We start from the raw sequence: 23,835 nt of genomic DNA, 5'->3' as shown, positions 1-23,835 counted from the left end.
AATAGCCAAGACATGGAAACAACCCAAATGTCCATCGACAGATGACTGGATTAGGCAGATGTGGTATATACAGACAATGGAATACTACTCAGCCATGAAAGAGAAAAATACTTAAATGTCCATTTACTTTTATTAAAATCACACTTAAAGAATGTTCTGTTGAACATTCTTTCACTGTGCATAACTGAATCTCATTTGGTCTTCTCACAAACGCAGGTTCAGCTCAGAAAATATGTATGTGATATAAGGATGGGTTGGCAAGAAAATACCAAGGACCTCAAGGACCCCAAGGACCTCGCTAGTAATGGGTGTTTGTTCATCTTGAGATTCACTAAGCTTTTGGAACTTTCATAGCTGGTGCTGTAACAACATACAGAAAAGAGACTGCTCTGTCTTAACCACCATTATGCAAAAGGAGCAATAATCCCTCAGTAATTAGGAGGGTTTCTTCCAAGAAAAAAAAAAACTTTTCAAATAAACCTTAGGCATGATACTAAATGAACAGAACACATGACATAAGAACTTAAAATTGAGAAAGTCAGAAAAGATGACATATTTTAAAGAGATGCCAAGAAACTGGCTTTCTAAGTTAAAATATAAAGACGTTTGAAGATCCAAGGTTTACAAAAAGGCATCAGCAAGTGGATTGTCAGGCTTCATTGTCCTGTAATTCTCTTTTCCTTTTTTCTTGTTTTTGCTTATTTTGTTTTGTTTTAAATTGGGGCTCCTTCGGTTATGCTAACCTTCAAGAACTTTTCACTTCAAGAACTTTCTTAGGGAAAAATAAAATCACAAAGCACCCAAAGAAGAAGCAAACAACGAGACAGACCTCTGCAGTCTAACAGACACTGAGTTCAAAAAGAATTGATCTATACTTTACAAGATATGAGATGTTTGTTCATGTGTTCCATAACATGTAGTGAGCAGCTTATATTTAAAGCATGAAGGCGAATCACAGTGATAAATCAACCGTGGCCCTTGCCTTTTAGTACATAATATAGTTAGAGCGAAGTGAAAAGAAATGTCAATAGATTAATAGTGGTTTCAATTTTCTTTTACTAGCCAATTTTACTGATATGCTTGAGAGTTAAAGTGGTATTTGTACCAGTTTTCTTTACTCCATATGCTCTGAATTTTGGCAGTATTAAAAAATTCTACTGAGTAGGTTAACAAAGCTTAAACTATTCCGCAAACCCTCTTAGAATGCATCATTCTGTATAACATTGAATTCTTCATTAGAATGTGTTGGTAATATTCTTTTCAAAATCAACATGTCACATAAGAAGGACTGTTCCTGGCATTTTAAAGTTTGAAAGTGATTAAAAAAAAAAAACTTACAGAAAAAAACTTAAAGTTGCCTTGAGAAAATGTATTAATAAGTTAAAAATTTAGTCTCTGTTCTAGAGTAAATCTGTTTTGAGTAAGTTTCTTAAAGGAGAAACTCATGTATGATAAATAGGTACAACATTAACGTGAATTGTGAGTACTTAAGCAATTTGGGATAATATTAACTTTTCGAAGCAACCAGAAATCCAAAAAATAATATTTGATCCCCAAATATGATTAAGTAGAGTAAGCAGATGATTAAACAGATATGATTAAGCAGAAAAACAAGGGAGTACCGTTTTGCATTTTTCTTCCTTTTTGGGGTCTAACACTTATATAGAGGATCTTAATGCCTTATGCTCATAACTTGGCATAAGCAAACCAAAAAATAATATCTTTCTAAGTGACAGAAAACATATATGTATGTTTCCAGCCATGGCTGTGTTTAGAATTAGTTCTAGAAGCAATTGGCAAGATGAAGGGCTTCTGCTGCTCCATCCTTTTAGATGTTAATGGTTTCCTTCTGTAAATGGCGAATGATATATTCTGTCTGAGTTTAAAAATAGAATTTCGCGTCACACATGAGCACATGTAACTGTGGTTTTGGCGCTTCTTTAAGAGGGGCAGGGAGGAGAAGCGAGGGAGCAGTTTTATTATGTTTGTATTTGACTGGGAGAAAAGTAACCTCTGGATGACCTCAATGTCCCAAAATCTGAAATTCTAAACTTTGTACAGATGTAATAATAAGTTCTCTCGTGGCAGGGGGAGGTGGGGGAAGAGTCTATTTTTAGGCATGGCAAAGTTTCCCTTTCCTCACTTAAGATTTTATTTTAGCAAGGAATTTTTGAACAGCTTCTTTTCTTTTTTCTTTTTCTTTTTTTTTTTTTTTTGTCTTTATAGGGCCGAACCCACCAGCATATGGAACTACAGCAGCAGGCCTACACCACAGCCACAGCCACACTAGATCCAAGCCACATCTTCGACCTATACCACAGCTCACGGCAACGCCAGATCCTTAACCCACTGAGCGAGGCCAGGGATCGAACCTGCATCCTCATGGATTCTAGTCAGGTCTGTTACCGCTGAGCCACAACGGGAACTCCTTGAACAGCTCCTTGAACTAACCAGGGAAATGCATGTGTCGCGAGGCTTTATAAAGTCGAGGGATAGATGAATTAATGGGAGTTTTTCTCTGCAATATTTTAGCTCCATTTTCCGGGAGGGCAGAATAGGGAAGAAAGAGCTGATGGCAGACACTCATTTTTTTTATTCAATTAGAATGATTTATCATTTGTTAACTGTTACAGCTAGAGGCTGTTCATTTGGAATTAATGAGGTCTTATGTCCTATCAGAGCCATAACATAAACCAGACAGCTGAGACATCCTCTCCGGAAAAGAAGAGGGAATTCAGAGGACAGACAGGGGAATATCCTGACAAGCTGTGCATGACTGCTCAGGGCATCGAGGGTACTTTCTGGAAAACTGTTGAAACTGGTCAAAAGGGTAAGACAGGGAGCATGGAAGAAAGGGCAGGCTGTGCAAGTCGAGCACATCTTTGCCCTGAAAAACTATACATATATATGTATATATGTGTGTGTATGTGTGTGTGTGTGTGTGTGTGTGTGTGTGTGTGTGTATAGTCTTTTCTAGAGCCGCACCCATGGTATATGGAGGTTCCCAGGCTAGGGGTCTAATTGCAGCTGTAGCCGATGGCCTACGCCACAGCCACAGCCACTCGGGTTCTGAGCCGCGTCTGTGACCCACACCACAGCTCACCGCAATGCCGGATCTTTAACCCATTGAGCGAGGCCAGGGATCGAACCCGCAACCTCATGGTTCCTAGTCAGATTTGTTAACCACTGAGCCACGACGGGAACTCCTAAACATATTTTCTTTGATGAAAGATGTTAGACATGAGCAGCGATGTTGCCGAATAATTGGTTTTTGAGAAAATAAAATACTTCCCAAGAACCTGAAAATCTCGCACTTTTAAATAATTGGTATATGGTGTTCCCATCATGGCACAGCAGAGGCGAATCCAACTAGGAACCACGAGGTTGCGGGTTTGATCCCTGGCCTTGCTCAGTGGGTTAAGGATCTGGTGTTGCCATGAGCTGTGGTGTAGGTCGCAGACTTGGCTCAGAACCCGAGTTGCAGTGGCTGTGGTGTAGGCTGGCAGCTACAGCTCCGATTGGACGCCTAGTCTGGGAACACCCATATGCTGCTGATGTGGCCCTAAAAAGGACAAAAGACAATAAATAAATAAATAAACAGTATATGGAAACTTGACAGTTTATCTGACAGCTGAATATCTGGTAAGACTGTTTGAATTAGTATTCTGAATTTAGATTTCTATGTAAATTTGATTGTTTTACTGAATTAAAAATCACTAAGAAATCATGGGCTTTTTAGGACAGATTCTTCTGGCTGTAGAATTCAATTCAATGGCTTTGACATTTTGTTGCAAAGCTATAAAGTAAAACTCTTATTTCAAAATGTTGGACACAAACTTTTACAAGCAATAACTGGATCTTTATAAATTCTGCTTTTAGGAGAAAGTAAAAATGGAAAAAAAACCCCGCAAAAACCAGAAAAAATGTACTAACTCAGAATTGATGATACTTATTTAGGCAAAGCCTAAAGGGAAAGTTGACTGACTCAGTGAAATCCTGATATGTTATTTACACAATATTTCATTCTTGATTAGAAATAGTCTAAAAGTGGAGTTCCTGCAGAGGCTGGGCAGAAACAAGTCTGACTAGCGTCCATGAGGATGTGGGTTCAATCCCTGGCCTTGCTCAGTGGGTTAAGGATCCAGCATTGCCATCAGGTGTGATGTAGGTTGAAGATGCAGCTTGGATCTGTTGTGGCTGTGGCTGTGGTGTAGGCCGGCAGCTGTAGCTCCAATTAGACCCCTAACCTGGGAACCTCCATATGCAGGGCCCTAAAAAGACCAAAAAAAAAAAAAAAAAAAAAAGCCTAAAAGCATTGTTTCTTTTTAACACTTTGCTCTCATAGTGACTTTACCTACTTACAAATAACAACACTGTGGGTTTTTTTTCCAGTATTTTCCTGCTATACATATTAAAAAAAAATTTTTTTTTTGACTATTCTTTTCCTCAAGTATCTGCTATGAATGGGCACGGGGACATAGTCGAATTCTGGAAGCTTAATTCAATGCAATTTGGTTTGAATCTCCGTTCTACCACGTGTTTCCTGGGCCATTTCTTAAACTCCATGAGCCTCCGTTTTCTCACGTATAAATACAGCTAAAGCCACCTCACTGGGCCGCTGCAGGAATAACACGGACTAATGTACATCATCTTTTCCTTGACCCATGTGTCACCATTTAATAACTGGTCCTCCTCCTCCTTGAGTCGTCACCCCTTGGCGTCTGGGACGCCACTCCCTGGTTTATCCATCTGCCTCCCTGGTGACGCATTTTGGGACCCCTTGGTGGACTGCTCCTCATCGCCCTGATTTCCTAATATTTTATTGCCCCAGGGCTTCGTGCTGAGTCTTTTCTCCGACACCCACATTCGCGCCTTTAATGATCTCTTTCAATTTCATGACTTTAAATAAAACTTTTTTTTTTTTTTTTTTTTTTTTTTGCTTTTTTAGGGCTGAACTTGCAGCATATGGAAGGTCCCAGGCTAGGGGTGGAACTGGAGCTACAGCGGCTGGCCTACACCACAGCCACAGCAACACAGGATCTGAGCCTCTTCTGTGACCTACACCACAGATCACGGCAAGGCTGGATCCTTAACCCACTGAGCAAGGTCAGGGATCGAACCCGAAACTTCATGGATACTAGTCAGGTTCAGAACCCACTGAAACACAATGGAATCGTGCTTTTAAAAAAATTTATTATTTATTTGTTTGTTTATTTATTTATTTGTTTGTTTTCTAAGGCCACACCCGTGGCATATGGAGGTTTCCAAGCTAGGGGTCTAATCAGAGCTGTAGCTGCTGGTTCCTGCTGGCCTACACCACAGCCACAGCCCACGTGGGATCTGAGCCACATCTGCAACCTACACCACAGCTCACGGCAACACTAGATCCTTAACCCACTGAGTGAGGCCAGGGATCGAACCCGAAACCCCATGGTTCCTAGTCGGATTCGTTAACCACTGAGCCATGACAGGAACTCCTGGAAATGCTCTCAAATACCACTTATATGCCAGTAACTCCCCAGTGTATATTTCCTGTTCTGACCTCTCCATTAAACACCAGAATCATGGACCTGGCTATGCAACGGGCATCTCCAGTGTAACTACATATCCAAGCTTCCTTCCTGAATCAGTTCCTTCCTCATGTCAGTTGACGGCAGGTCTATCCTTGCAGTGGCTCAGGCCCTAAACCTTGAGGTTGCCCTCAGTTTACTCTCTTTCACTCCATTTTTTTTTTCTTTTTAGGGCTGCACCTGTGGCATAAGGAAGTTCCCAGGCTAGAGGTTGAATCACAGTTGTAGCTGCCAGCCTACACCACAGCCACAGCAACACTGGATCCAAGCTGCCTCTGAGCCTATACCACAGCTCACAGCAATGCTGGATCCTTAACCCACTTGAGTGAGGCCAGGGATTGAACCCATGTTCTCATGGATACCAGTCGGGTTCATTATCACTGAGCCACAATGGGAGTTCTTCTTTCACCCCATCTATCTCATCTGTTAGGAAATCCTATTGGTTCCACCTTCAAAAATAACCAGAATCCACCGTGACTGAGGACTGCCCTCCTCCTCCCACCTGCAACGATCGCTCGATTGGATCATTGCAAAAAATCTCTTAATTAGCTTCCTTCATTCTGCCTTAGTACCTATAGATGATTCGCCACTGAGGAGCTGGGAAAATCCTTTAAAAATGTAAGTCATGGAGTTCCTGTCATGGCTCAGTCGTTAGCCAATCCGACTAGGAACCATGAGGTTGTGGGTTCGATCCCTGGCCTCGCTCAGTGGGTTGGGGATCTGGCATTGCCGTGAGCTGTGATGAAGGCTGCAGACATGGCTTGGATCCTAAATTGCTGTGGATCTGGCGTAAGTTGGCAGCTAAAGCTCCGATTGGACCCCTAGCCTGGGAACTTCCATATGCCGCAGGAGCAGCCCTAGAAAAGGCAAAAAGACAAAAAAAAAAAAAAATAAGTCACTCTTGGGATGGACCAGGATGGAAGATAACAAAAGAAAAGGAATGTAAATAGGAATATGACTGGGTCACTTTGCTGTACAGCAGAAATTGGCACATTGTAAATCAATTATACTTTCATTTAAAAAATAAATTAAGGGTGTTCCCGTTGTGGCTCAGCAGAAACAAACCCAACTAGTATCCATGACGACTCACGTTCGATCCCTGGCCCCCGCTCAGTGGGTTAAGGATCCGGTGTTGCCCCGAGCTGTGTGTAGGTCGCAGATGTGGTTCGGATCTGGTGTAGCTGTGGCTGTGGTGTACGCCGGCAGCCGTAGCTCTGAGTCAGCCCCTTAGCCTGAGAATTTCCATATGCCTCGGGTGTGGCCCTAAAAGGCCGAAAATTAAAAAATAAGTTAAAAAAAAATGTGAGTCAGATCACGCCACTCCTCCTCTTGAAACCCTCTAAGAGCGTCCCCTTTGCTCGTGGTCAGGGCCCAGAATGCCACAAAGATTTACGAGGCTCTTCACATCTGTCCCCCTCCCCTCCGCCACATCCCTGGGCCAACCCACTGCGTGACCTCTTTGACCTCACTGTCTCACCGTCTCCTCCTCATTCATCTTCCCCACTGTACTTCTTTAAAGACGGAGAGGCCTGTTCCAGCCTCTGGGCCTTTGAACTTATAATTCCCTTTTCCTGGGACTCTTCTGCCAGTCAGCTCTTCTCCCCCTCGCCTCTATCAAACCTTTGCCTAAATCTCACTTCCTCAGTTAGGCAATTCCCCGCCCATTCACCCTGTTTCAAATGGCAGGCGTCCCCCCCGCCCCAGCCTTCGTGTTTTCTCTTCCTTGTTTCTCATCTTCCAACGTAAGATATAATTATTTACTTCACTGCATGTCTGTCTTCCTGCCCCAGACTGTAAGCTTTTGAGGACAAAGATGTTTGTAGTGTTGTTCATGGAATTATACCTAATAGAAGGCACAGGATATATAGTTGATGAAGGAATAATATGCTTTGTATACCATTTGGTAGCTGCGAGGTGGGTAGAAGGCATGCAAAAATATTATAGTCCTTTCTACTGGATAGGAGAGATTAACTCAGATTAACTTTGGCATTCTTATTAATTGAAATACATACTGTCTTTTTTTTTTGCTTTTTAGAGCTGAATTGGTGACCTATGGAGGTTCCCAGGCTAGGGGAGGAATTGGAGCTGCAGCTGCCGGCCTATGCCAGAGCCACAGCAACATGAGACCCAAGCCATGTCTGTGACCTACATCACAGCTCACGGCCACGCCAGATCCTTAACCCAGAGCAAGGCCAAGGATCAAATCTGCATCCTTGTGGATCCTAGCCAGGTTCCCAGGTTTGTTAACCACTGAGCCACCAAGGGAACTCCCCAGACTGTCTTTTGATCTATATCTTTTTTGGGGGGCACACCAGCAGCATATGGAGAATTCTAAGCTAGGGGTCTAATCAGAGTGGTACCTGCCAGCCTATGCCACAGCTCACAGCAACGCTGGATCCTTAACCCACTGAGCACGGTCAGGGATCGACCCTGCATCCTCATGGATGCTAGTCAGATTCGTTAACCACTGAGCCGTGACAGGAACTCCTGATCTATATCTTCTGTTTGGAATTATTTTTAGCCTGACTCTGGGCATCTGTACTTTTCATTAGTGTTGTCTTACAACAGTAGCGATGACGGGACCTTGGACATCCTTAGATACTCAAGGATCTCAGTGTACTCCTGCAATGGATTGAATGTTGATGCCCTCCCCAATTTGTGTGTTGAAGTCCCAAGTCCCAGTGTATTAGGAGGTGGGGCCTATGGAGGTGATGATGCCACGAGGGTGGGGTCTTCCCGAATGGCATTAGTGCCTTTAGACAAGAGATGTGAAAGAGATCCATGCTCCTTGTGCCATGTGAGGTTACAGTGAAAAGACAGCTGTCTAGGAAGCGGGTTCTCATCAGAAGCCGAATCTGCAGGCACCTTGATCTTGGCCTACCCAGGGAGAAACAAATGTTTGCTGTTCATCAGCTCCTTCATCCACAGTGCTTGTGTCACAGCAACCCCAACAGGCTGAGACAATTCCATTCAGTGTATTTATGTGGAATACACTGAATGGAATTGTCTCAGCCTGTTGGGAATGCCTTTCAGGTTTCAGATAAAATGTCACTTCCTAAGGGGAGATACCTCAGCACTCTCTCTTTTTTTTTTTTTTTTTTTTTTTTTGTCTTTTTGCCATTTCTTGGGCCGCTCCCGCGGTATATGGAGGTTCCCAGGCTACGGGTCGAATTGGAGCTGTAGCCACCTGTCTACGCCAGAGCCACAGCAACGAGGGATCTGAGCCGCGTCTGCAACCTACACCACAGCTCGTGGCAACGCCAGATCCTTAACCCACTGAGCAAGGCCAGGGATCGAACCTGCAACCTCATGGTCCCTACTCAGATTCGTTAACCACTGCACCACAACGGGAACTCCCACCTGTCCTCAGTCTTTATGAAAGCATCTATTCTTACTTACGGCTCGAAAAACATTCTGGCTTTTTCCTTTGCATAAAGTAGTCCTTTCCTGGCATAATGAAACCATGTCACTACCTGTTGCTCGTGGAGAATCACTTGACCCCTGAGGGGATTTCCCAGCGGTGCCACTGTCACAAACGGATGCCAGACTCCACTGGCCGTTCTTGGGAAGATGTCAAAAAGGTCCACGAAGTAGCCGCTTGTCCCAGCCATATTCATAAAGTATAAGGAAACAGGATTGCAGGCAACTACATACAGAGTCTTTTCTTCATTTTCTGAAATGACAAAAAGGTGTTAACTCTGTGGCTGGCAACTGATTTTCCGAGTGGTCAAAGGTCGAGTGAAACCGGAATCGTAAGACAGCACACATCAGAACTCGGCAAAGATCTGCAGGTGGATTGACTAGCTTGGAAAATATAAAAAAAAAATGTAGTGTGTATGTGTGTGTGCGTGCATGTGTGTGTGATGTCTACAAATAAAGTTAGGGAGTTCCCTGGTGGCTTAGCAGGTTAAGGACCTGGTGTTGTCACTGCATGGCTCTGGTCACTGCTGTGGCCCAGGTTTGATCCCTTACCCAGATATTTCTGTATGCTGTGGGGACAGCTACAAAAACACAAATACAAATAAAGATCAAAGAGTACATGTAGCTGAGTAGTATTCCATTGTGTATATATGCCACATCTTCCTAATCCAATCATCTGTCGATGGACATTTGGGTTGTTTCCATGTCTTGACTATTGTGAATAGTGCTGCAACGAACAGGCGGGTGCATGTGTCCTTTTCAAGGAAAGTTCTGTCCGAATATATGCCCAAGAGTGGGATTGCTGGGTCATATGGTAGTTCTATGAATAGTTTCTAAGTTTTCCATACTCTTCTCCATAGTGGTTGTGCAATGAGATTCTGCGGTGCAGCACTGGGAGCTACGTCTGGTCACTTAGGATGGAGCATGACAATGTGAGAAAAAAGAATGTATACATGTATGTGTAACTGGGTCACCATGCTGTACAGTAGAAAATTGACAGAACACTGTACGCCAGCTATAATGGAAAAAATAAAAATCATTATAATAAAAAAATAGTACATACAAAAATATAGTAGATTTATTTATTTATTTTTGGCTGCTCCTATGGCATGTGGAAGTTCCCAGGCCAGGGATCAAACCTGCACCACAGCAGTGCCCAGAGCCACAGCAGTGACAATGCTGAATCCTCAATCACTAGGCCACCAGGGAACTCCATGAAGATGGAGTAAATTTAAATCAATAAGCTAACATTGGTAAGAAACAAATCAATGGAAGGGCAGATGAGGACATTATTTGAGAGACAATGTGAACTGTGTGTGTGCTATTGTTCCAAGTATCTGAGAGCATCACACAACTTAAAATGTAAGGACCTTTTTAATGTTTCTGCTATCAGCACAAATAAGTTCAATTCTACATTTATCAAGCACCCCTGCACATAGAATAGGGTGCCAGGGAATAGAATAAAAAGTATTCATAGAAATGTACTTCCTAAACTTATTAATTGTTCTTTCTTATCGCAGGCATTAAATGCTATTTGGTCTTTGGCTCAAACATATATATATATATAATCGACTCAGATTTTAACCCAAGAAAATGTTCTTTTCTCTCACGGATACTGAACAGGTATTAAAAAAGAGAGAAAGAAAGAGGGAGTAAGGAAGGAAAAACAACACAAAAACCCAGCTTGCAAAATGTGGAACTACTGAACTAGAGGGTTAAATTATGTGAAGGGCAGCAGATGAGTTTTATTTTCAAAGACCAGTTCTAATTGGTTGACAGTGGCTGCTTGGAATCCTTGCCAAGAAGAATTGCGAGACTGTGACGAGGTTTCATGACACCTGTCACTGGCACGGGGATAGAGGGTCACAGCATTTCTTGTACTTAATATAATTAAATATGAGACGAGAGCCAAAGTTCAACTTTATCCATAAGATCCATACTTATTCTCTACCAGTGAATGTAATTTTTTTTTTTTTTTTTTTTTTTTTTTTTTTTTTTTTTTTTTTTTTAGGGCCACACATGCAGCACATGGAAGTTCCCTGACTAGGGTTCAAATCGGAGCTGCAGCTGCCAGCCCACATCACAGCCACAGCCACGTGGGATCTGAGCTGCTTATGTGACCTACACCACAGCTCACGGCAACACCGGATCCTTAACCCACTGAGCGAGGCCAGGGGTCAAACCCACATCCTCATGGATACTATCGGATTCGTTTCAATCACATGTTCATGTATTGTCTGAGGCTGCATCACAATAGGAACTCCAAAATATCTTAATAGGAGCACCCATCTGCCTCCAAAACAACCCTTGTACATTTTAAAAGCACGTATTTTTAGTCAACACAGCTGAATTTAGCAGCAAACAACCACAGAACTGACAGGAGCAAAAACTTGCTTCTGAATCCTTCCCTGAATAATCCCCAAAACGCACCAGTTAGAGGCTCTCTCTCTTCCCACTGCCATCACTTCTGTTTCTATCACCTTAGTAACTGCCATCAATTGAAAACTTCTGCCAAAAAGCACCCAGGGCACACTGCATGAATCAGTAGGCAGTGGCAACCGTCCAGAGGCACAGATGCCAAGAATTCACATCTTTATTTGCCATTCTTTACAATGAGAGGTTTAATGACTGCAAATCCTCCAGCCCTGCTTTCAGGATTCATGCAATCACTAAACTGGAATCCCAGCCAAAAAAAAAAAAAAAAATCCCATGTTTTTCCTTTTTCTTTCCCTCTTCTATTTTTAGCACACGCCTGGGTGTGTTTAACTTTGAGCTACAATAGTAATGAGAAACAGACATATGCACATAAACTCAGAAGTGCTTATGTGGATTCCACAATAGTATTTTGTTAGGTTGTTATAAGAAATTAGTTCTAAATTACATATAATTGCTATCCGATCCCAAAATGCCAGAGTTACTGAGTCTATCATAGACTCCTTGATGTCTAGAGTTATTTTGATCCTGTTTTTTTTTTTTTTTTTTTTTTTAAAGTAAGTGCAGGAAAGAAAAGTCAAAAGAATAACCTGACATACCATGTAATGTGGCAACGTCACAGATTAAGTTAATTTCATCCAATGGCAATCTCCAGGAGGCACATTCTTCAGTGAAGGTTTGGGATCTTTCTTCATGTCTGTCTATTGGATACTCCTGTATGTTTATAAGGGCCGGACCCTATAAAAAAGTAGGTATCTGAGTTAAGAGATTTGGGTAGTTGCCAATGTGTAGAAATGTTTGTCCAACATAGAGATTTTTCAATTCAAATCCTCAACATCTTGATACACCTCTTTTCCTTTAATTGCCTGGCAGGGTACTTATAACAATAATCACGCCATACACTTGCACTTACAAATGCTTTCACACGTGCCATCTTATTTAATTTCTCACTCTATTTTCTTTTTACTCACAAAATAGACCAGATGTAAAAATCCCAAAGGAGTTCTCATGACTTCATTCCTTCCTAAGCCAAGAGCACGTCTTGAACTCCAAGGAGTAGGACTCAGAGCTGCCCAAGCCAAGAGAATTCTTTTTAAAATAGAGTGAACTCGTGAACATTGATTGGCGAGCCCTACAGTTCTTGATCACAAATGTTTGGGTGAGATACTGACGGTGGTGGCATCCATGCACCCCTTCTATGTGGAGTCTGTATCTTGGGAGCTAGAAGACTGAAAACTGTATTCCTCATATTCCTTTTGCAGTGAGGGTTCGGAATGGATTTAGGGTCTGCCAATTAAATGCACTTGCATGAGATTTGAAAGGTAGACGCGAGGTAGTGGCCATCTTCCTGCAGTTAAAGTAGACAAGGAGCCTCTGACACATAGGAACAGTCAGAGTCTAGCTCTACTACAATGGGTTGACAAACTATGGCCCACAGGTCAAGTCTGGTCCACTGCCTGGTTTTGTCCATAAACTTTTACTAGAACACAGTTTCAATCACATGTTCATGAATTGTCTGAGGCTGCTTTTGTGCTACCATAGCAAAGCTAAGTAGTTGTGACAGAATCTGCATGGCCACAATGCCTAATATATTTGCTATCTGACTCTTTATGGAAAGAGTTTGCTGATCCTGCTTTATGCTGCAGCAAAGATGGTAGCAGAAGCCAAAACACAGGGTTTTTAATTTTTTTGTTTTTGTTCTTTGTGGCTTTTTTTTTTTTTTTTTTTTTGGCTTTTTAGGGTTTCATTTGAGGCATATAGAAGTTCCCAGGCTAGGGGTCTGATCGGAGCTACAGCTACCAGCCTACACCACAACTATGGCAATGCTGGATCGGAGCCCCATCTGTGACCTACACTGTAGGTTGTGGCAATGCCAGATCCTCAACCCACTGAGCGAGGCCAGGGATTGAACTGCATCCTCAGGTTCGTTAGTGCTGAACCGCAATGGGAACTCCACAAACACTGATCTTGACATCAAAAGTCCAGCGATGGCCCTTTGACTTCTACTGCCTCCTGTCCTTTCTAATGACTTTGTAAACATCTAATTCCCCCACAATCTGCTTGAAATACCTAGAGGGGTTTCTATTGCAACTAGTGACTGGTACTCCCTTTCTTTGCTTTTGTACATGAAAACAAATATAGAGTAACTGTTCTACCTGACTCTCTTGAAATAAGGGCTAGCTCTTAGGAATTCCACGGGCCATTCGCCAATCCCTACCTCAAAGGCCAGACTGGCTTAAGAATTAGAGCAGAAGCCAAATCTATGCTAAAATAACATCAGAACAAATCATTTTTGAGACTGTATGGATTTTTCTCCAGAGACGATACAGAAAAATCAGTAACATTCAATATTCTAATGAAGATATAATAATATCAACCTTTATGTCTATATGATGCGTCTCCGTTGGACACAACAATTTTTGCATTCCATTTCTTGACTGACCAATCGTCCAATAGCCCATGAAGGTCTGCTCAGGCAGAGGCAACCTGTCAAGGATAATTTGAAAAGTAAACATCTCTTCTGTTTCCAAGTCACAGGAAAAAAAAAAAAATACCGAGCCATGCATTCCTGACCACACAAGTATATTTGAAGAATGCTTTACTTAGAAATGAGCTATAGTTCATTTTATCAGAAGACAGTCTTTAATAAAACGTTCAGAACATATTTTAAGAACAAAAAGATTTCACATTTCAGAAACTCAAAAGCTAAGGTCCTCTTCTGTTTTTACCTTAATGACAAATATTGAAGGTTTACGTGTTTTCTTCCCTGAATTGGTAAAATCCTTAGCGATTTAACATCTAAATTCCTCGTAGAGTGAAGGAAGGATTTTGAAAAAGAAATAGAGCAATCCAGCAATTTTTTCATTCTATTCTTCTAAAAATAAAATAAATAAATTTGGAATAAAAAAATAAAAAGGACCACAGTACTACCAGTCCCATATTTGTTAAGGTGTACAGAGCAAGTTTCAGAGTTACTATAGCACTGAAAACTTTTTTTTTTTCCCTTTGAATTGAAATATACCTACAGAAATGTTCACATAAATGCATCACTTAGTTCTGAGCACACCTGTGTGTCCAGTCGCCAAGCATCACTTCACCCCAAAACCCCCTTGGACCACTGCAGTCATTACTCCTACCCAGAGGGCTACTATCCTCATTTCTAGTGGAATGAGTCGGTATTTAGATTACACGTTATTTAAAGTCACTGTAAATTTGTTTGTTTATTTGTTTGTTTGTCTTTTTATGGCTGCACCCACAGGGTATGGAAGTTCCCGGGCTAGGGGTTGAATCGGAGCTGCAGCTGCCAGCCACAGCAATGCCGATTCGGAGCCGCACCTGCGAACTATGCCACAGCCTGGGGCAATGCCAGATCCTTAACCCACTGAGCAAAGCCAGGGATCGAACACAGGTCCTCATGGATACTAGTCAGATTCCTTACCACTGAGCCACTTTAAATTTTTTTTTTTTTGTACTTTTGTCCATTTTAGAGCCGTACCCGCGACATATAGAAGTTCCGAGGCTAGAGGTCCAATCGGAGCTGTAGCCACCGGCCTACGCCAGAGCTACAGCAATGCCAGATCTGAGCCACAGCTGCAACCTACACCACAGCTCACAGCAACGCCGGATCCTTAACCCCCTGAGCGAGGCCAGGGATCAAACCAGCAACCTCGTGGTTCCTAGCCGGATTCATTTCTGCTGCGCCATGACAGGAACTCCCACTTTAATTTTTAATTTTAATTTATTTTTATTTTTGGCCACAACCACAGCCTGCGAAGTTCTAGAGCCAGGGATCGAACTTGCACCACAGCAGTGACAACACCAGGTCTTTAACCTGCTGAGCTACCAGGCAAGTCTAAAGTCACTTTTAAATGAAGTGCTCTAAGGAAACAAATATGGCAACGCTAATGTACAAAACTACAGACCAATTTTTGAGAATAAAGTCTTCACGTTTTAATCATACTATCTTTTCTTTGAATCTTTAAAAAAGAATCATTGATTTGTCATGATCAATTTCTTAATCCATAGCAAATGAAGGCGAAAAGTGACTCCGAGTTAAAAGTTCTTTAAAATAATGCACATGGTGGCTATACACTGAAATGCATGCTTGAAGTGAGCTTAATGATCATTTAAGAGTACGTACTACATCATGGCTCAGCAGTCAATGACCCGAACAGTATCCATGAAAACTAGCTCAGTGGGTCAAGGATCCAGCATTGCCGTGAGCTGTGGTGTAGGTCACAGACGTAGCTCGGATCCAGCATTGCTGTGACTGTGGTGTAGGCTGGCGGCAACAGCTCTGATTTGACCCCTAGCCTGGGAACCTCCATATGCCTTGGGTGCAGCCCTAAAAAGACAAAAAAAAAAAAAAAAAAAAAGTACATAGTTATATTTAGAAAATCATTTTATTTTCAATAAAAGAGTAGTCTGACAAAATATTTCCATATACTTAATAAGAGCATGCAAGGCTTAGATATTTTTTGCATAAAATAAAACCAAGCATTCTGGTGGAATATGATTTTTGTTCCCTTGAAATGCTAATGTTTAACACCAAAGGGAAGAAGTTAAAAATAAATTCACATTGCAATTCTTCTAAGTCATATAACATAAATCATTCAAAAGGACGTAAGCGTTTTTGTATCTATCATCCAAAATACATTTTAAGCACCTAAACAATTATCCTGATTGGTCATCCACTGATTTCTGATTGGTCATCCACTGATTTCCATGGTTTTACTGGTAATGAGGTGAAAGGGGCACTGAGTCAGGGGATTTACTCTTATTGTGTTCTCTCCTAAATGTCATAAAAACACATTTCCGTGTCTAAAGGGCAGATCCTTTTTGTTTTTGTTTTTTTTTCCAGCCACACCTGCAGCCTATGGAAGTTCCCAGGCTAGAGGCTGAATCACAGCTGCAGCTGCTGGCCTACGTCACAGCAATGACAACGCAGGTTCCAATCCGCATGTGCGACCTACACCACAGCTTGTGACAACGCTTGATCCTTAACCCGCTGAGCAAGGCCAGGGATTGAAGCCGCATCCTCATGGGTACTCATCAGGTTCTCAACTCACTGAGCCACAGTGGGAACTCCAGAAGGGCAGATCTTGAAAGCACCTTGTAGGCTGGAGTCTCTCCCTGTTTAAGGGATGAAGAGGAGTCTTCCTAGGCTTCAGCAGCTCAGCCAAGGGGAATCAAGTCTCCATAGATACATGAGGAAACAAAAAAAGGAGACACACCTCAATTCTCTCCAGCATAGGAGACTTAGTGGGTTCTAGTTCTAGCTCTTTTATTCACTAGCTATGCAAACTTGTGAAGGGAAAAGTTAGAAAATTAGATCATTCCTCTGAGCATTAAGTTCTTCCTCTGCAAGATGAAGGGAATAATCTAAAAGGTTCCAGCTACAGCTTGGGGCATCTCTGATGACCACTGAAATGAGGGGAGGGAAGTGTCAGTAGTGGATCCCATAGGGTTCCATTATCTTGGTGGCCTGGAGTGAAAAGAAAGAATCAGAATGAAATTATCTATACCTACCAATAGAATACATGCCTGAGAGACAGACTTGCTTTTTTTTCCCCAGATATTCTGTTTTTGTTTTTGTTTTTTTGTCTTTTGAAGGCTGCACTTGTGGCATATGGAGGTTCCCAGGCTAGGGGTCAAACCGGAACTGCAGCTGCCAGCCTACGCCAGAGCCACAGCAACTCGGGTTCTGAGCCGCGGTCTGCAACCTATACCACAGCTCATGGCAATGCGGGATCCTTAACCCACTGAGCGAAGCCAGGGAGCGAACCTGCGTCCTCATGGATGCTAGTCAGATGCATTTCTGCTGAGCCACGACGGGAACTCCCAGACTTGCTTTTCTTTTAAGCTTAGAAAAAGAAGCTCCACGTACACTCTGCTTTGGTTCTTGGAGGAGCACAGAAACAGTTCAACATATGAAAATCTAGATGTTGCTCCATCTAGAGCTGGAGAACTGCCTAATAAAAATGATCCTTGGTTGATATCTAATACATCTTTAATAATCCCCAAAGATATCATCCAGACGCTAAAAGCAAAGCAAACCAAAACCCCTCATCCATTTGGAAAAAAGTAATTTTACTCAACTTTTAGGTTTTACGGACAACCCCAGGGATATTCGTGAAAGCTGCTTTGAACTTGCCAACTCATTCTAAGTAACAGTCATGGAAATTATAGGCTGCCTGGTTCCATTTAAAAAAAGCACTAGCTGTTTGGCAGAGCATGGAAGGACCTTTGGGTACCCCATACAGAACCTATTCCAGAACATAACAAGATGCTATTAGCATTAACAATTACAACCGAAAGTCACATACGCAGGGGGTACTGGAGTTGCCCAAACTGACTCCATCAGCTCCTTGGCTACAGGAGGGGTTGTTCCTAGACTTCTGGTGTGCTCCAGGCTAGCCAACGGAGGCAAACCAAAGCCCCTCATTTATGTTCCACTATTAACTCCTCCCAATAAGTTAAGAAAAAATTTGATGCTTACTAAACTCTCTCCCCTTCAATAAGTGAGTAGTTAGGGGGAAGGGGAATTACAATTGCGTGCATGAATAAGCTTTGGAATTCAGAACATAATCAACATTAATTTGAGGGTAACTCTGAACTAATAACCAGTTAGCAAAGGGCCCTATACTCCATTACTGAGATAGGTCATCCAACTGCAACCAGACCTAAGTTGTTATACCCAATTTGATTTAAAAAAAAAAAATGGTATTTTCCATAGTTTTATGATCCTGTCACTTGTATTGTTTAACTTTGTTAAAGTCCTAACTGGAATGATGTCTGGATTTGATTTTAAGGGGGAAGAGGATGAACTTAAGGCCTATAAATAGTGCTACGTTTTATCTTCCATGTCATTCCCGACTTTATGTTTTTTAAAACAATGAAGAATTTCAACTCGTATGTTGTAACATTTCTTAATCCCTTGTGGAAGTATTGATAAAGATCTGGAAGTAAAAGTCTTAACTAAAAAATGGTGAATTTCAAAATTATGACTCAGGTCAAATTACAGAGCTTGGGCAAGTTACAGAAAGGAAAAAAGTTTTTTTAAGCGGGCATACATTTCATAACCTGATGCATGTGGACAGCAAAGTCGAGTAATCGAGTCTGAAGGACATGTAAGAGATTTGTCTGAGATTGTTTCCATAAAGAGGTGAGCTGGGGTTTCCAAGAGTAGGTTCTGGCAAATTTCCACCTGCTCTGAACATTTGCCAATACTATTTCTGGAGTATAAAAGAAACACAAGAAAAAGATTTGGATCTTTCTAAGGGCATTATGCAATTGGAAGTTGTTGACATACCTATTATCAACAATTCCTAAAACATTTCCTTACCACGAGAATTACTCATTTTCACGGGAATAATAGACCCCTTGGGGTCGTTCCACCGACTCTCAAAAATTCACCAGTGACTACACCTTTTAGAAGAAAAAGAACAACTCCAATTTTAGCCGGCTTCACTCATTCCTCATGTTGGAAATCGAACCTCTGGCAAAAATTAAGTTGGACTATCCAGCTGAGTTTACTGGAAGCTTTAACAGAATAATCCTGACAGATATTTCCACCTTTGCTTCTTTTTTTTTTTTTTTGTCTTTTTGCCATTTCTTGGGCCGCTCCCGCGGCATATGGAGGTTCCCGGACTAGTGGTCAAATTGGAGCTGTAGCTGCCAGCCTACGCCAGAGCCACAGCAACGCAGGATCCGAGCCGCGTCTGCGACCTACACCACAGCTCACGGCAACGCCGGATCGTTAACCCACTGAGCAAGGGCAGGGACCGAACCCGCAACCTCATGCTTCCTAGTTGGATTCGTTAACCACTGCGCCACGACGGGAACTCCCCACCATTGCTTCTTAACCCTTCCTCTCACTCTCCAGCCAACGCAGGCCTTAGTTAAACCTTGAGCGGCTGCTCGCTATTCCTGAACTTCATGCTGCATTTTTAGCTTCCATGAGGTTATACCTCAGCCCAGAATTCCTTTCTGCGATTGCCTCTTTGATGACATCCTTCTCATTCTTAAGGCCCAATTCAAATGTCATTTCCCCTTGCATCCCTCTCCCCAATTTCCTACAGGGCAGAATGAATCTCTTGCTCTTCTGGGTTGCCATGGAAATTTGCACATACGGAACTCTGAGAAACCCTTAGGATACGGCTCTGTGGAATTTGCAGGTTTCAAGTTTAAGACCTGATATAGAGAATACAAGTTTTAGAGAGCAGGAGCAGAACTGAATCTATGAAATCCCTTGTCAATGTTTATACTCACAAAAATAAAAAGTCAGCACACACAATTGAGAAAACAGAAATGCCCTTTTAAACACTTTAAATTAGTAAGGATGGGTACTACTTACTATCTCCAACTACCTTCTCTTGTTTGCTAGAAAGTTCTAAATTTTCCTTCCCCACAGTCTTGCACGTGCCTGGCAAATGAATTTTGCTTTGCTGCAAATGATACGCACATGAGTGTGTATATGTGTTTTTCCTTTCTTTGCCTGGCTCTGCATTTTTTTTTTTTTTTTAGGGCCATACCTGTGCGGCATATGGAAGTTCCCAGGCTAGGGGTCGAATCAGAGCTACAGCTGCCAGTCTGCACCGCAGCCACAGCAACTTGGTATCCGAGCCGCATCTGTGACCTACACCACAGCTCATGGCAATGCCGGATCCTTAACCCACTGAGCAAGGCCAGGGATTGAACCTGCAACCTCATGGTTCCTAGTCGGATTCACTTCCACTGCGCCACGACGGGAACTCCTGGCTCTGCATTTAGACATATGGTTCTCAGTTCATAACTTAGACTCGTGCACCTCTTCCACCAAGGTCCTGATTTGGTCACAGAAATGCAGAACCATCTGGATGCACAATGGATTGTGAAAAACTTGTTATTCTTGGCTGGCACGTCTCAAAGACGCTCCCCAACTTCCAGAATGACACTGCACAGCCTCCGTGTGGCTGCGCAGTGTTGCTCCGAGCCAGAGCAGATGTCATCAGCTTGTTCCACACATCTCTGGTTTTCTTCCTCCGCACTGACGTTGCGAGACTATAGTTCTGGGACTGGGGTTTCCTTTCCCTCATCTCTCTTCCAGTTGCACTGCAAAAACTTCCCTTTCTCTGCCATCTGCTTTACCAACCACATCTTTGTATTTTCGAATCTTAAATTCTTTCCTTTTCTAATTATCCACATCAACAATGACTGGGACTGAAACTCTTCCAGTTGGAACATTTCCCAGAAAACAAAACAAAAACCAAAAAAAAAAAAAAAAAAAGAAAGAAAGAAAGAAAGAAAAGACTGTTATTTCCCACAAGAAGGACTCATAGGACGAGATACCCAACTGGGAATGCAGCACCTTGACGAGAACATTGCATATGCATAAGGTTGGGAGTTTACATGTTTTCCCAAGATTGTTAATTCAGGAGGGTAAGGCTTCCAGCTTACTCCCTTGCATCTCTGGCGCTCAGAATCCATTGATTCTGCCACGGAAACCCTTCTCTCTCCTGCCCCTCCTTGTCATTCCCGCTGCTACAAGGCAGGCTGCCAGTGTGCATCACCTGGATAACTGCGGCTGCTCCACAACACGTAGGAGTCCCTGCCTTCAGTTTTACTGCCTTTCAGTTTCTTTAGAAAACCTAACAGGTGTTTGAAAATTACCAATGGCCAGAGTTCCCGTCGTGGCTCAGCGGAAACAAATCTGACTAGGATCCATGAGGTCGCAGGTTCAATCCCCGGCCTCGATCAGTGGGTTAAGGATCTGGCATTGCCATGAGCTGTGGTGTAGGTCCACAGACACGGCTCAGAGCTGATGTTGCTGTGGTGATGGTGTAGGCCAGTGGCTACAGCGCCAATTGGACCCCTAGCCTGGACACCTCCATATGCTGTTGGTGTGGCTGTAAAAAGACTACATTATATGAATCAGACTATGCTACTCTCTGGTTTAAAATTCTTCCATGGTTCGCCCTGACTCCTCTTTCCCTTTTAGCCTCACCACAGAGCATGCCTTCCCTTAAACCTTAGTTTTAGACACCAAACGGCTTGAACTTTCCAAAGGACACTATGCCCCGTTAACACAGCCTCTGCTTGAAGCACTTTCTTCTCCTTTATTTGCCTGGAAGACACCTAGTTATCCTTTAAAGACACAGCTTGCTTACCAACCCTGAATCTCCCCCAAGGCAGAAGGCAGTGATTCCACCTCTTTGTTCTCTTTCGTGTAACTTTAACAGAGTACAAGTCACTCTTTACTTGATTGCTCCCCCAATCATCATGAACTCCTTGAAGGCAGATACTGAGCCTTCTTCACCTTTTTGTTTCTGGCCCCCTACCTCATGTTTATCACATACGTGTTCAATAGTGCTTGTTAAATGCATCGATGCTTGGTTACATTACAAAAGCCAACATCTTCACCTACTTATTTCTCCTTTGGATGGCAAGTTGCAAACCACTGGGGCATCCTGCATCCTGACTGCCTGACTCTCAACCAACCATGTCACCTACTTCCATAGAAAGTAGATTTATATGCAAAAGTCAGCTGTCAGTTGGGATTGAGGATTTCTATCCAGCCAGGGGACAGAGATCACATACAAATGCTTAAGGGATCAAGGACAATTCTGAGACTGCTGAAGCTGAGTATGGAAGAAGAGTCATCGATCTCAACAATTTCTACATAGATTGGTTATATTTTTTTAAAAAAAGCTTTTCTGCACTCCCATAAAGGAGTTGAAAGCAAATACAATAGCTGTGAAGTTATTTCATAATATACCAAGAGAATATAGGGCAGAGACTATGAAACTATAAATCTCAAAACCACCCTTCTTCTTATAATAGTTATAATATGTCATGGCATTTTTTTCCCCCTTTTTTTGGCTGCCCAGAAACATAGGGAGTTGGGAGTTCTGACCTGCAGTTGCAACCTACCCTGCAGCTGCAGCAACTCCGGATCCTTAACCCACTGTGCTGGGATAGGGATTGGAACCTGTGTCCCAGTGCTCCCAAGATGCCATCAATCCCGTTGTGCCACAGTGGGAACTTCAAATCTTACTATTTTTGAAAACTAAGGGAGTTCCCGTCGTGGCGCAGTGGTTAACGAATCCGACTACGAACCATGAGGTTGCGGGTTCGGTCCCTGCCCTTGCTCAGTGGGTTAACGATCCGGCGTTGCCGTGAGCTGTGGTGTAGGTTGCAGACGTGGCTCGGATCCCGCGTTGCTGTGGCTCTGGCGTAGGCCGGTGGCTACAGCTCCGATTCAACCCCTAGCCTGGGAACCTCCATATGCCGCGGGAGCGGCCCAAGAAATACCAACAACAACAACAAAAAAGACAAAAAGACAAAAAAAAAAAAAAAAAAGAAAACTAAGAGCTCGTTAATGAAGTGAAGGTAAATCATCCTGCAGATGGAACTGTACCCCTTAGAACTTCATGATCAGTGTTGTGAACTCATAAAAACTAAGGCTTCAAAGAGAAAATTACAGCATATAATAATATGGAAAAGGGAAGGAGAAGCTCAAATCTTTAAAAATAGAGTCCTTTAATTTAATGGGATAAATAGTAAACTGAGCCTCACTGCCGTGTCCAACAATAAACCTAATGGAATTACTCCAAAGAGGCATCCTAGTTGGGGAGGTTCTTTTTGATGCCTGTGGTTCTTGGAAGACCTCATAGTTGGTCTCGGTCAGAGAAGAGCAGCTGCTATTGATGTTCCAGTTACACAAGAGAAGTCTCTAAGGTGGAAAATGATTCTAGACAGATGCTGTTTTAAGATACGTTCCATATAGATGAAGCTGCTCTGTCTGCAAATATGCACACCTGGCACTAAAGAGAAAGAGCAGGACTTCCACAGGAGCTCAGAGGATAACGAAGTGGACTAGTATCTATGGGGACACAGGTTCGATTCCTGGCCTCACTCAGTGGGTGAAGGATCTGGCATTGCCGTGAGCTGTGGTGTAGGTCACAGATGTGGCTCAGATCCCACATTGCTATGGTTGTGGTGTAGGCTGGCAGCTGTAGCTCTGATTCCACCTCTAGCCTGGGAACCTCCATATGCCACAGGGGCGGCCCTAAAAAGAGAGAGAGAGAAAGAAAGAGAGAGAGAGAGCAATACTAATCACATCATGGAAGACACACACTGCAATGAGATATCCACATCTCTCACAACAGTAAAACATGACCTCAGCTCTCTTCACTGGGGGTCTATTAAAATACACTGAGAACTGGCTGATAAAGGACTGAATGGTTGCTGAAATAAGGGAGAAGAGTGACTACCTGTCCAGCTTTCCAATTCTATTAGGGACAGAATCATAGAGTCTGGGAGCTGCAAGGAAAATAAAGCCCATTTATTCTGGTAGTCCAAGATTTGAATCCCTTGAGTACCTGCTAAACAAGGCTTATCCGGATCTGTATGAACTCAGTCTACAGAAGGC

The 23,835-nt window shown here is 42.7% G+C and overlaps 1 protein-coding gene across 2 annotated transcripts in view; it reads right to left on the bottom strand.

Moving 5' to 3' along the window:
* Positions 1-23,835, bottom strand: part of VWA8 (von Willebrand factor A domain containing 8) — a 545,205-nt gene that overhangs the window by 294,812 nt on the left and 226,558 nt on the right. Inside the window, exons 27-29 of one of the 2 annotated variants that reach the window (XR_014819568.1) lie at positions 13,802-13,910; positions 12,023-12,161; positions 8,808-9,243 (exon numbers count right to left, since the gene is read on the bottom strand). Coding sequence is in view for 1 of the 2 variants with exons in the window: in XM_021065625.2 (XP_020921284.2) it covers positions 9,044-9,243; positions 12,023-12,161; positions 13,802-13,910 (448 nt within the window). In the remaining variant the exon portion in view is untranslated. The remainder of the gene's footprint in view (positions 1-8,807; positions 9,244-12,022; positions 12,162-13,801; positions 13,911-23,835) is intronic. The other variant, XM_021065625.2, reaches the window with a different exon arrangement.

Source organism: Sus scrofa, chromosome 11 (genome assembly GCF_054392235.1).
Source record: "Sus scrofa isolate SSC_HxYL_T2T_F1_AM1 chromosome 11, Sscrofa_HxYL_maternal_Yorkshire_Landrace_v2.0, whole genome shotgun sequence".
NCBI classification, from domain to species: Eukaryota; Metazoa; Chordata; class Mammalia; order Artiodactyla; family Suidae; genus Sus; species Sus scrofa.
Note: the sequence above shows the minus strand (reverse complement) of the source record. Positions and strands in the feature narration are given on the sequence as shown.